This window comes from Phocoena phocoena, chromosome 18, assembly GCF_963924675.1.
Source record: "Phocoena phocoena chromosome 18, mPhoPho1.1, whole genome shotgun sequence".
NCBI lineage: Eukaryota > Metazoa > Chordata > Mammalia > Artiodactyla > Phocoenidae > Phocoena > Phocoena phocoena.
This window is the reverse complement of record NC_089236.1, coordinates 68,628,883-68,640,949: the sequence shown is the minus strand read 5'-3', so window position 1 is coordinate 68,640,949 and position 12,067 is coordinate 68,628,883. Positions and strand designations below refer to the sequence as shown.

Below are 12,067 nucleotides of genomic sequence, written 5' to 3'. Positions count from 1 at the left end.
GAGGTCATCTGGCACGTGGGCCCTCTCAATCCCCAAACGAAGATGAGGTCACCTGCCACACAGACCCCTTCTGTCCCCCAGGTAGGTTACCTACGTCCGAAATAATGTTTTTTATTCCTTGTTTTGCCTTTAATGACCGTTCCCTTCCTGGAGCTCCTAGGAGCTCCTCTCTACTAGCTAGAAGGAATGCTGCCCGTTCATGAATCGTCTAATAAAGCCAATCAGACCTTTAAAATTTACTCACTCAAATTTCCCTTTTTAATAGAACCAACACTGGTTCCTTAGTTTTGACGAATGTGCCCAGTGATATAAGGAGTTGACGTCAGTAGGGGAGGGGAGACGAGTGTGCCGAAATTCTATTCTCATGGCAACTTTTCTCTAAATCTAAGATTTCCATTTATAGAAGTTTACATTAAAAAATGGTCTGGGGACTTCCCTGGTGGTCCAGTGGGTAAGACTTCACGCTCCCAATGCAGGGGGCCCGGGTTCGATCCCTGGTCGGGGAACTAGACGCTGCATGCCGCAACTAAGAGTCCGCACGCTGCAACCAAGACCTGGCGCAGCCAAAATGAATGAATGAGTGAATGGCTAAGTATTAAACAATTTTTAAAAATGGATAAAAAAATATTAAAAACATAAAAAATGGTCCGTCTTCCCCACCTTTTTCTGTGTGGGACAGGACATCGAGCCCTTTACAGACACTGTCCCATTTAGTTGGTGCGATGGCCCTGTGAAGTGGAGACTGCACCCCACACCTTACAGGTGAGGAAACGAGGCCGTGCAAGGCCACGGACAGCTGGATGTGGACCTCAGGTGGCGTGACGGAGGACGCAGGCACAGCCATCCCATGCCACGTCTCCCATCTCAGAGTATCAATACACACACACGCACACACACACACACACACGAGTCTGTCAGTCAATAACCCGGAGCAAACTCCTTTCTTAATAAACTCCATGTGATCCATTCTTCTCATTGAACATATTTGCTCATGGCTTGCCTCTTCTGTGTGGGCATTAATGGCCCACGTGTCCTCCAAGACAGAACTGGCCAGTGACGCCCTCTGCCCACACCGGACATGGCCCACTCATCCACGAGAGGGCCTGGCCTTCCTCGCCCCACAAGCCTGCCTCCTCCTCTGAGACCGCAAGTCCCCAGCGGGCGAAGCCTGACACTCACCAGCTCACTCCCCCACCCACCCACCTGGCTCACCCATGCACTCATTCATTCACTCATTCAGTCATTGCTCATAGAAGAAACCAGAGTTATATGCCAAATGCAAACCAAGGAATCAGAGAATCTTCAGTGTGTCACAGGCAGTCTACAACAGTTGTTTCAGAAAAGTCATTCATCATGGTCATCTCAAGATGACCCCAATGTTCTAATTAAGGAGGGCCAGGTGGGGCCTGGCAGTCTGTATGTTTTCAAAACTTCCCTGGCCCATCAACCTCAGGTGACCCTGATGCCCTGCCAGGTTTGGGGTTTCGCCCAATAGATAAGTTCCTTCTGGAAACGGGCAACCTCAGCTCAAGAAACCCCGAGGCAGAGGAGCTCATTACCTCATAGGGCAGCCTCTCATCACCCAGCTGCACTTACCGTGAGGAAACCCTTTCCTATACTCGGACACAAGGCGCCTCTTTGGAAATTCACTCCTTTGTTTAAATTCTGTCCTCTGGTACCATTAAGATGATGCCGACGCCCCTCTTTCATACAACCAGCCTGAAAAGGGCCATCCTATTTTCCAAAATCTTCTCCCTTTTAGGCCAAATGCCCACACCTCCAACAATTTTTAAAAAATGAAATGCATCCTACTATTATCCCATTTCAAACGTGAAACTCCGAATCGGGTACGGTATTCTGACGGAGCTCAGAGCCTTCAGGTTTCAAGGGGCAATCCTTTCCCATGCTCTGGTCTCCTTCTAATGAGGCAGAGTCTATGGAAGAGGTTCTTGACCTTGGCTGCATGTTGGAATAATCACCTGGGAAGCTTTAGGAACTGCTGATGCTTAGGGCCTACCTCTCAAGAGATTCTGATACAACCGTCCGGGGCTCTGCCTGGTTATCAAGATTTTTTTTTTTTTTAAAGGTTCTAGGTGATCTTAATGAGCAGCCAATACTGAGAGCTACAGATCCGACAGACGTTGATCTCTGTGTTATTCTATTGGCTCACACTGAACTCATTCATGCTCAACCTTCTGCCCTGAATCCCTGCCGAGCCAGGTCTTCCTCATCATGCCCTTGAGGAACTGATTAGCTGAACTTAATGGCAGGCTTGTACAACGGCTCCCAATAACTGACTCTCATCAGTTTGGTGTGGGTCCACTGTTGTAAGGCTACTGAAGGTCAAGTCAACTGAGCTGCGTACTGACGATCTGCTCTCTCTTTAGCTTTGAGCTTCTGGTACCTTCACGGAAAACATGAATAAAATTGTAGATCTCTGAACGATACTCTACTGAAAACTCTACGGGAAATAAATGACAGCAGGTGCTTTTTAAGCCACTGGATATCCTTTCACAGATAAGGGCTAAAGATTTATGGTCACAGATTAAGTCCAAGAGCATGGCGTCATTCCTAGAATGAAATGTTTCATACAGCTCTCCCAAGTTCTCTGGTGGCAGTGTTAGGTAGTCAGACACGCCCCGTCCTGGATGGGGATCATCTTTCCCTCCCCCATCTGGACACTGGTGATCAGAACATGCCCAGAGGTCCTCCCTCTTGTGGTCAAGGACCACCGCTAAGTTTCCAGCCGTATCAGGACCAAGCGAGATAGAACTGCCAGAACAGGCGGGTGCAGGCGCAGCAAGACCCAAAAGGTGACTCAGAGTAACAGGGCGGGGTTCGTTATGCTGTAATTATAATAAATTAGCATTGCAGATTTTGTTCCTCCCCCACCCCACCCCGCACCGTGTTTCACTTCGGTGCTTATGGGTAAGCACCTGTGCACTAAGGGAGAAGTAATATAACCTAAAGCTGTCCATCAACTTGTCAGTCAGATGACGCAGGACACAGGGAGGGAACACTGCTCTAAAAAACCCAACCCGACCGCCACTGTGGGACTGCTTCTGGTTTCCAGACAGCCCGCTCTTGTCCTTTCTCAGGAGCATACTTTTGCTTTAACAAAACTCTTGCTACTTAAAACTGCTCTATGCCTCTCGTCTGAATTCTTTCCCTTGAGAGGACAAGAACCAAGGAAACGGCTGTTCTGCAGCAGCTAGTGCAAGCCCCCATGCTGGGCTGCCAGGGTGCTGCCGGCGGAGGACGTCTCCTGTGTGTGAGCACCCCAGTCTTATTTATTTTATTTTTAAAAATTTACTTACTTATTTATTTTTGGCTGCACTGGGTCTGCGTTGCTACGCGCGGGCTTTCTCTAGTTGTGGGGGCTACTCTTCGTTGCGGTGCGCGGGCTTCTCATTGCGATGGCTTCTCTTGTTGCGGAGCACAGGCTCTAGGCGTGCGGGCTTCAGCAGCCGTGGCACGTGGGCTCAGCAGCTGTGGCACATGGGCTCTAGAGCGCAGGCTCAGTAGCTGTGGTGCGTGGGCTTAGTTGCTCCGCGACATGTGGGATCTTCCCGGACCAGGGCTCGAACCCGTGTCCCCTGCATTGGCAGGCGGATTCTTAACCACTACGCCACCCGGGAAGCCCTCCCCAACCTTATTTAAATCAACTGCCATGTGGACCAAAACTGCTCTAGTGATACCATCTCAAGATGCTCTGAGCCTATAGGAAGACTGTATTAATACACATCTCACTGGCCAGAAAATGAACTGTTAATTGGTTTCTCCAGAGCTGGAAGGTCTTTGACTCCATTATGAAAGCACCATTCAACTTTGTATGAATGAGGAGACGATATGGCAGAACACAATCGAAAGGCTTCCAGTAAATTTTGGGAAGGTAAAGTTAGATTTTGTAGAATATTTTTTTTAATTTCAAAAAGTGGTATTTCTCTTGCATTCATAGCACAGACTCTAAACTGGCATTTTCAGTCTTTCCCCATCTTCAGTGAAGCTGATTTTCTACCTGCTCTTTCTCCATCCTGGCTGTGCTCCCCTCCCGGGGGCATCTGAGTGAAGTCTCCTACTTCCTTCTATCACAGCAAAGAGAGCTGCACTTGAATATCTCCAGGTATAAAAAACATACAAAGTCAGACGTCTGAGCACATCTGCTTCCCAACACAGGGAGCAGCTCTGCGAGCCTGTTAACTGGTGCCTGAATCTCGTGCTTGGAATCACCTGGGGCAGGACCACCTCGTCCAGGGCTCCCGCAGGCCCTAACAGTCGCTGAACACCCACGAGACCACTCTGAACCAAACTCACCTGTAGTGAGGATGGATACAGTAAACAGTGGGTTCCACTTCCACCCGAAGCATAGCAGAAAATGTCTGCTATCATCTCCTGGCATTTTTCTAATGTGTGTTTAGTAGATAGACAACTCCTCATGTTTCTACACACGTCTTTTAAAAAAAAAAACCCATAAGAATTTTCTATAGGGTACTTCCCTGGTGGCGCAGTGGATGAGACTCCGTGCTCCCAACACAGGGGGCCTGGGTTCAACCCCTGGTCAGGCAACTAGATCCCACACTCTTAGTGCCACAACTAAGAGTTCGCATGCCACAACTAAGGAGCCCGCCTGCTGCAACTAAGGAGCCCGCCTGCTGCAACTAAGGAGCCGGCGAGCCGCAACTAAGGAGCCCTGGAGCCGAACTAAGAAGACCACGTGCCGCAACTAAGGAGCCCACGAGCTGCAACTAAGCCCCGGGGCAACCAAATAAATAATTTTTAGAAAAAGAATTTTCTACAAAAGACTCCACTTTAGGCCAAGGGTACATCAGACTTTGCATTCTATAGTAGAGACAATTTTTCCTGAATTTTTGCACTCACATATCAGTCTTTTATATGGTATTTAATAAACAGACTTAACATTATTTTTAGCCAGCCTGCGCTTCCTGGATACTTAGGTCAGTTCCAATCTTTTAATTCTGCCACGGCTCTCTTTGCCATTTGTCATTTCACATATTAGAATGTACCCTTAAGATAAATTCCTAGCAGTGGGATTCAAGGTAAAAGTGTATGTGTATGTGTGTGTATTTGTGTGTGTGTGTGGTGTATGGGGCTCTTATTTTTCTTTATAAACACCGTGAAATATAATACTGAAAGCTACGTGAGACGTATAATACTTAAATGACTATAAAGCAAGCACCAGTAAAATGTTACCAACACCCCTACAAGTCCCTCCTTTGCCTCTACCCTTTATAACCCTCATCATCCTTCCAGAAGAAATTACTGTATTCTGTGGTATTCATTTAATTATCATCAGAAAACATGCATTTTGAAGAACTGTAAGCCAAAGGAAAAAAAAATCCAGGATGAGATCTAACACGTGTAGATTTAACAGGAAATCACCGTAAGCTTGGCTTGTCTGAAGCCAGCTTCTCGCTTTATCTTAGCTCATGGGTGCTGCTTATAAGGAACAACATAAAAATAACTGAGAAACAGAAAGAAAGAGTTGGTGGTGCGAGACAGAACACGGGATTGTACTCACCACAGGGCGAGTCGTTGCTCAATTTCCTTGAGAAAATTTGTATGAAATTTGTGCAAAGGTTCAAAATTCGGGAAAATGAGACTTTTCAAGGTTTCGGGCATGGAGTCCTCTTTGCTTACTGTGCTCTGAAACCACTGGAAATAAAAAGAGGACACTCTTAGAGGCATTAAGGTGAAGGATGAAGGTCTGCAACTCTTCAGACGTAACGCTGCAGCCCACCACGCGTGGTGGCTAAAGGGCTTTCCTGCCGCGTCTGTAGAATTTCAAGAGCATCAGGGGCTTTCAAGCTTTACTGCTTTCCCTCCTTTCATTAGGTGGGGTAAGAAGTACCCATCTCTTCGTTACCGCTTCCTGAAGTTTGTTACCAATTGACTGTGGAAGTCGGGACAAATCTCTGAAGTGGGCAGATACTGAAATCAAAACTTCCATTACGGCCAGCTCACTGGGTCAACGCTGAGTTATACCACTTCACGCCCTCCGGTTTAGTCCTTGAGAAACTTCCATCTCTGCTCCTTCGCTGAAATGCTGAGCAGGAAGATGGCTGAACCAGAGAGGTGAAGCCTCTGCCTTCCACACACATTACTCATCTCGCTGACCTGAAGTCCAGGTGGGTCCCACAATGATTGCTGAGCACCTGCCCAGGTCACCACGGCTGCCCTAGAGGCACAGAAACCCAACGATTCCAACTGACCTCCAGTGGGCTAGGTTCCTTCCCAGAACCCAGGATCATGAAGTCATCTGCCATGCTTTGAATTTGTTTCCAAGACTGAACAGGACTGATTAATAAAAGGCAGTCTTTTGGGTAGATTTTGCCGACATGGCTCAATTATTGGCAAAGATAAAACAAGGCTTCTAATTCGCCTCTGAGGTCTCCATCAAGCAAAAATAAAGGGCAAAACATGAAATGTTCTCCATCGGTGCAGGCAGACAGTAAAACGTTTCATTTTAAATTTCTCCACTTTAGAAACTTCCTTCCTTTGCACTTAAAAATCACAGTTATAAAAGCTTTTCAGAGCATATTCCAAATTAAACATACTATTAGTGCCTAATTTCTACAACCCAGAACCAAAATTCTTTTAATTGGAGTCAGAGAACCCAACATTTAATTAGATCCAGCTTGTCTCCTAAAGCTGAGTATCAGGCAAGATAAATTATGTAATCTAAGGCTTTAGGGGAAATGCTACACATACCGAAGTGATGACTTCGAGATCCTTCAGATACGTTCTCTCAGTGGTGGAGACTTCCTTAGCGATGAAGTACGCTTTGTCAGTTGGAAATCTCTGCAAAATCCATTAAAAGAAAGACGACATAATCATTTGGGCCTAAAGTCTCTAAGCATGTCCTGATTATAAGCAAGTCCTAACTAAAGTGATACGTTGCTAACTTACGATCTTTGGTTGACTGGTATCAAGGCTAAATAAACTCTTATCTATTCTCCTTTTTTGGTGTGAGAGGAACTAGGACAGAAAATGGATTTCTATGATGACAAAACTGCCTAGGAATGTTTCCTTCCATGTAAATACCACCCGCAGTGAAAGGCCTCGAATGGGTGTGTCAGCTGTCACTGAGGACTATTCATTCAATACTGGGCACCTGAAAATCTAATTAATTAGGATAACAGAGTGGTGCAGGCTTCAAGGAAATGAATGAAACAGAAAGCACAGCAGCCTTTGTCCTGGGCGTCGTGGGCTGGTGCTACTGATTTTCAGGAAATGGAAGTTACATCGTTCATGGGAACACGAAGGGTACTGATCCAAAGGGACGAGGGTTACAGCAGCTACAGTCCATCGGTTAGGTGGGCAGGCAGCACTGCCCTAGAGCAGGTCTGCCACTGGTTTTGCTTCTCTTTAACCAACAATTAAAAGGGAATCCCTTGTTGTTAACCATCTTGCTTCCCACAAGAGTCCAACCGATTCCACCTCTGGGGATACACACGAAGCAGAGATGAGAACAGATATTTGTATACCCACGTTCCCAGCACGTTAAGACGAAATAGCCAAGAGGAGGAAACAACCCAGCTGTCCATCAGTGGATGGATGAATACACAAAATGTGGTCTCTCCATACAATGGAATACTAGTCAACCTAAAAAAGGAAGGACATTCTGACATGCGCTACCAACATGGATACACCTTGAGGACAATTATGCTAAAGGACATAAACCAATTACAAAGGGACAGACACTGTGTGATTCCACTTGTGCGAGGTTAATGCCTAGGGTGGTCAGTTCGCAGAGACAGAAAGCAGAACGGTGGTTTCCAGAGGCTGGGCGTGGGGGGGTAATGCTCAACGTGCATGGAGTTTGTTCGAAGGATGACCGAGTTCTGGAAATAGTGGTGATGGTCACACAACACTGTGAGTGCACTGAATGTCACTGAACGGTGTGCTTAAGAATGGTTCACATGGTAAATTTTATGTTATGTGTATTACTGGAAATGACAACAAAAGATCAACAGGCGAGCACCTGCCGTCCCCACACCTTTCTCCGGCCGTCGTCCTCGTCGTCAGTCCGAGGGCCCGCCTGGTCGTTCAGCAACGGGCTGACCAAGGGGGAGGCCTGCTTGGTGTCAGGGCTCAGGTTGGGTGACAGGACAGTGCTGGTGGGCGCAGCTCCTCCCTGCGAGTTGATGGACAGCTCTGAAAGGTGAGGGCTGCCAGTCAGGGAGCCTGTTTGGGGATGAGAAGTATTAAAGAAAAGAAAAGAAAAAAAGTAATTCCTTCTGGGACCTGGTGTCCACTTAGAATTTTCACCTAATCAAACCTTTATAAGCTTGACTACCATATGGCACACTTATGATGCCCTTCGTGATTTTCTAGTTTTTTCCCTAAGTTGCAGCTGCCTTAATCCTAAAGATACTATTCAGTGGAACACAGTTATGTCATTAATGATAAGGTGGAGAACTCTGCTTAGAGCATAATTACAATAGTTTAAAAGCATCGTGTATCTGCAAATAGGATCTTCATCTCCTAACTACTGCCTTAGCTTCTAAGAATTACTCGAGAAAGACAGTGTCTATATCACAAGGAGACGTGGGAAGTGACCAGAAAATAGAGCTATTCTAATAGAAGACTAAAGGACTTGGGACACCCAGGACAGACTACATCTTGGAACAACGGGCCACAGGTAAAGAAAGGGAAAGCAGCCACCTCCCCATTCTACGAAGAACAGAAGCGAGCTTGTTATACCTGGTGATGTCACTCCATGTCTCTCTCACTGTTTGGGACAGAAACACTAGTATCACAATTACAGCACAGGTGATCATTTAAAAATGCAAAGCTGGAGGTCATTACATTATCATAATTCCCCTTTATGAGTCAAAAAATGATAGGAAATTAATCATTCCTCTGAGAAGGATACCACAGTAAGTAACAGGAAAATGTGTAATTACCCGAGTCAGCCAAATGAGATGATGTGCACATGAAACTCTGTGCCAACAGAATTTTGCCAATACCGATACCTCAACCTTTTGAAACTACTAATAAAATGAGATGTTTCAAAATCTACTTCTAAACTAAGTGTTTTGCCTGACAGTTTTATAATTCTAAAGCAGATCTGCAAAAACTAGGATTAGGGTAAACAAAGTTCCAGTAGCCTGCAGTCCTGTCAGTTACCATCGTAGGGAAAGACGACATAAACGCTTTCTCCATTTTCCAATATACAGGTTCACGCTCATGGCTACCCGGCACAGTATCAAGGATCTCGGAAGGAAAGGGGAAGTGCGGTTTTCCAGGAATCCCCCCACTTTCTGGACCTCTGTCCTTCCTCTCTGGATTCATTCATATTCACTCGGAAATTACAAGACAGGTCAGCCTCGAATGAAGCTGATGGAGTTGGGGAATGAACTTGATCCCAGTATGAATGAACCTTGCAGAAGCCGCCACCAGCCCCCACCCGGTCCCAGGTTGACCAGCTAGCCGTGTCACCTACACACGGGTGAAAAGCCACCATGCCCACAAAAGCAACGGAAAGCAGACATCCTGCCCACTGACTGCTGGTCAGTACAATCATCCCTGAAGAACAAGATGAGAACATGTCAGGTAAAGTCAGATTCCAGAAGTTCGCATTAAAAAATAATCCATTTAAGTTCCTTGCGTTTTCGCAGACATCATTAAAACCAAGTCCTGATGTGAGACAAAGACGCAATCACCCCACACACCACCAGACCCAGTAAAACCCGGAGAAAAAGGCCAGAAATTGCTTCACAAATGTCAATTTTATTGACACTAGTGCACAACCGAATACAATCATTTCAAGAGAATTGGAACTTGTCAAATAGAATAGTGACAACAATCGTAACTGCAATTGATTCAAGGTACTACACTATTCTCTTAAAAAAAAAGAATCACAAAAAGAAAAATGTTATCACTACAAAGAGGAAGTAGAGAAGAGAACTTCTGGCAGTCTGTCTGGAGATCAAAACATTTCATGCATTTGTGAGTTGCTATTGGAGGGTCACCTTTTATTTGTCCACCATCATCTGGCAAAGCATGGGGGCTTACCTTCAGCTCTCACACTACGTATGAGACCAGGTGAAGCAGTGTAAGTGAGAACATGCCGGGCCTTGAATCTGCAGTGACGTGGGACAGAAAAAGCGTTCGACTCCTCATTGAAAGAGTTGGAGCCATGAACAAAAAGCCGTTAGAAGGCTAGCTTGAAGGAGGCGTGCAGGTGGGGAAACAGCACTCATTAGTCCCTGGACAGCATCCAGCAGCAGATAAAAAACCAAGTGCCACATGGCGAGGGAGGAAATAAGGGGAAACACACTCGAGTGCAACCATGTCCACCCTCCAAAGGTCGACAGTTGCCCTTGTGAATTTCCCCGGGGACACTTCAGTTTGGTAGACCTAGCGGGCCAGAAGGGTGAGCTAACAGACCAGGGCTCCGGGAGAGGTGCCGCCCTGCCAAGAAGGCAGGACACATTGCAGAGAAGATAGCAATCTAGAAGACACCCCACTGGAGCACACTGGAGACAGGATTCAGAAAGCGGGACACCGAGAGTGAACCTGATGACAACCAATGTCCCTATGTAGAGTCCGGGGCAGTTCCGGGTTCAGCTACGTTCGCACTCACGTGGCCTAAAGGTGTGTGTGACACCGATGTTATACGTGCAATACACAACCCTGGAGGATGACCAAATTAGGGTAGCCCATTTCCATTTCCTGAGAGGCTACTTCAACGGGCTTTGTGTCTACTAACGGGGCCCAAGAAGGCCAAGGCGATGAGTGTATTTAAATAGTAAGACCAATAAATCAATAAAGACCAAGCAGCCTGTTCTAGAAATCTATCAGCAATGCTAAGGAAGGGAAAGGTCCCAAACTCTGAGGTTCCATTTACCAATCAGAGCCACAACCATGGAGAATAGCCTCCTTCCTCCCCTTGCAAGAGGAACTCCTCAAGGCTTTGAAAATTCATAGATGACATGTGTCCCAAACAAAAATAGGTAGCTCATTTACCATTCAACAATCAATGCAATATGCTGACGAGAGTAATCAGTAGAATTTGGCAGCTTGGTGAGTAATTAAAGTTCTCTTTCGACTTGGAGCCAGTGTGTGACAAGGGTCTGTACAAACTGGTGTCCATGCAGGGCCTGCCCTCGGGCAAGTGTGAAGAGTAACTAAGGTCACAGTTACTAGAGCTACAGGTGACCGATTTTCACTGAAGTCGTCCATTTGACAATAGAAGCAAACAAACATGGCTATGTTAGATCAAGTGACTCTGCCAGGTTTCTGCAACCTTATAAGGCTGTTCCCATCACACAGTCTGTCCCCTGCCTTGAAGGCACAGCCCTGGGCAATGAGGAGAAATGGTGACTGGTGTTCACGGCTACTCCATGAACTGATTAATGCCTGGCAATTTTTATCATTTTCCTCCTCTATGGCAAATTGACACAAAGGAATTTCTTTCAGCTAGGGGCACTAGGTAAATAACTTGGGGCGGGGGGAGAATCTTCTAAGAAACCATCCGGATATTAAGGCAATAGGTGGAAAAAAGTCTGAAGAGATTAGAAAAAGATCAGTTACCGCCCTAAAAGTCTGGAAGCTTTTGATTCTTAAAAGAATTTCTTCCTATTTTTAGAAATTGCCCTGCAGGTTTTTCGGCATTCAGTTATACTTCTGGTTAACGACTTTCAAGTCCCTCACCTCTACCAAATAATTTCATGACACGCCTCCCTTCGCCACCCCCAGATCTCCATGTCCCCGCGTCCACCCTTAATCTGTATCAAGAGGGCTGAGTTTATGACACTCCCACGGATTAAACATGCCTTCACTAATGCTACTCTAAAGGGGGGCATTTCTGGTAACTGCTTTAAAAAAAATCCTTTTAAATGTACACATTCTCATGGCACAAACAATTATGGAAGTTCAAATTAGCACTGCAATATGTATGGATTTCAATTTATCACCCAGCTCAGAAACTGGGTTAGCTGCTCTATGTTTTTAATGTAATATACATTCATAATTCTTCTCTCTGGCTGCACAGGGGAAGTTGGATTTGCAGCCCCACCCAGACTGAAGCATCTCTTGACCA

At 46.0% G+C, this 12,067-nt stretch overlaps 1 protein-coding gene across 1 annotated transcript in view; it reads right to left on the bottom strand.

Annotated features, from left to right (window-relative positions):
• The window catches only part of FARP1 (FERM, ARH/RhoGEF and pleckstrin domain protein 1), a 230,693-nt gene that overhangs the window by 36,888 nt on the left and 181,738 nt on the right, over positions 1 to 12,067 (bottom strand). The window contains exons 13-15 of the mRNA XM_065895894.1: positions 8,018 to 8,205; positions 6,730 to 6,819; positions 5,540 to 5,673 (exon numbers count right to left, since the gene is read on the bottom strand). Of these exons, the coding sequence (XP_065751966.1) occupies positions 5,540 to 5,673; positions 6,730 to 6,819; positions 8,018 to 8,205 (412 nt within the window). The remainder of the gene's footprint in view (positions 1 to 5,539; positions 5,674 to 6,729; positions 6,820 to 8,017; positions 8,206 to 12,067) is intronic.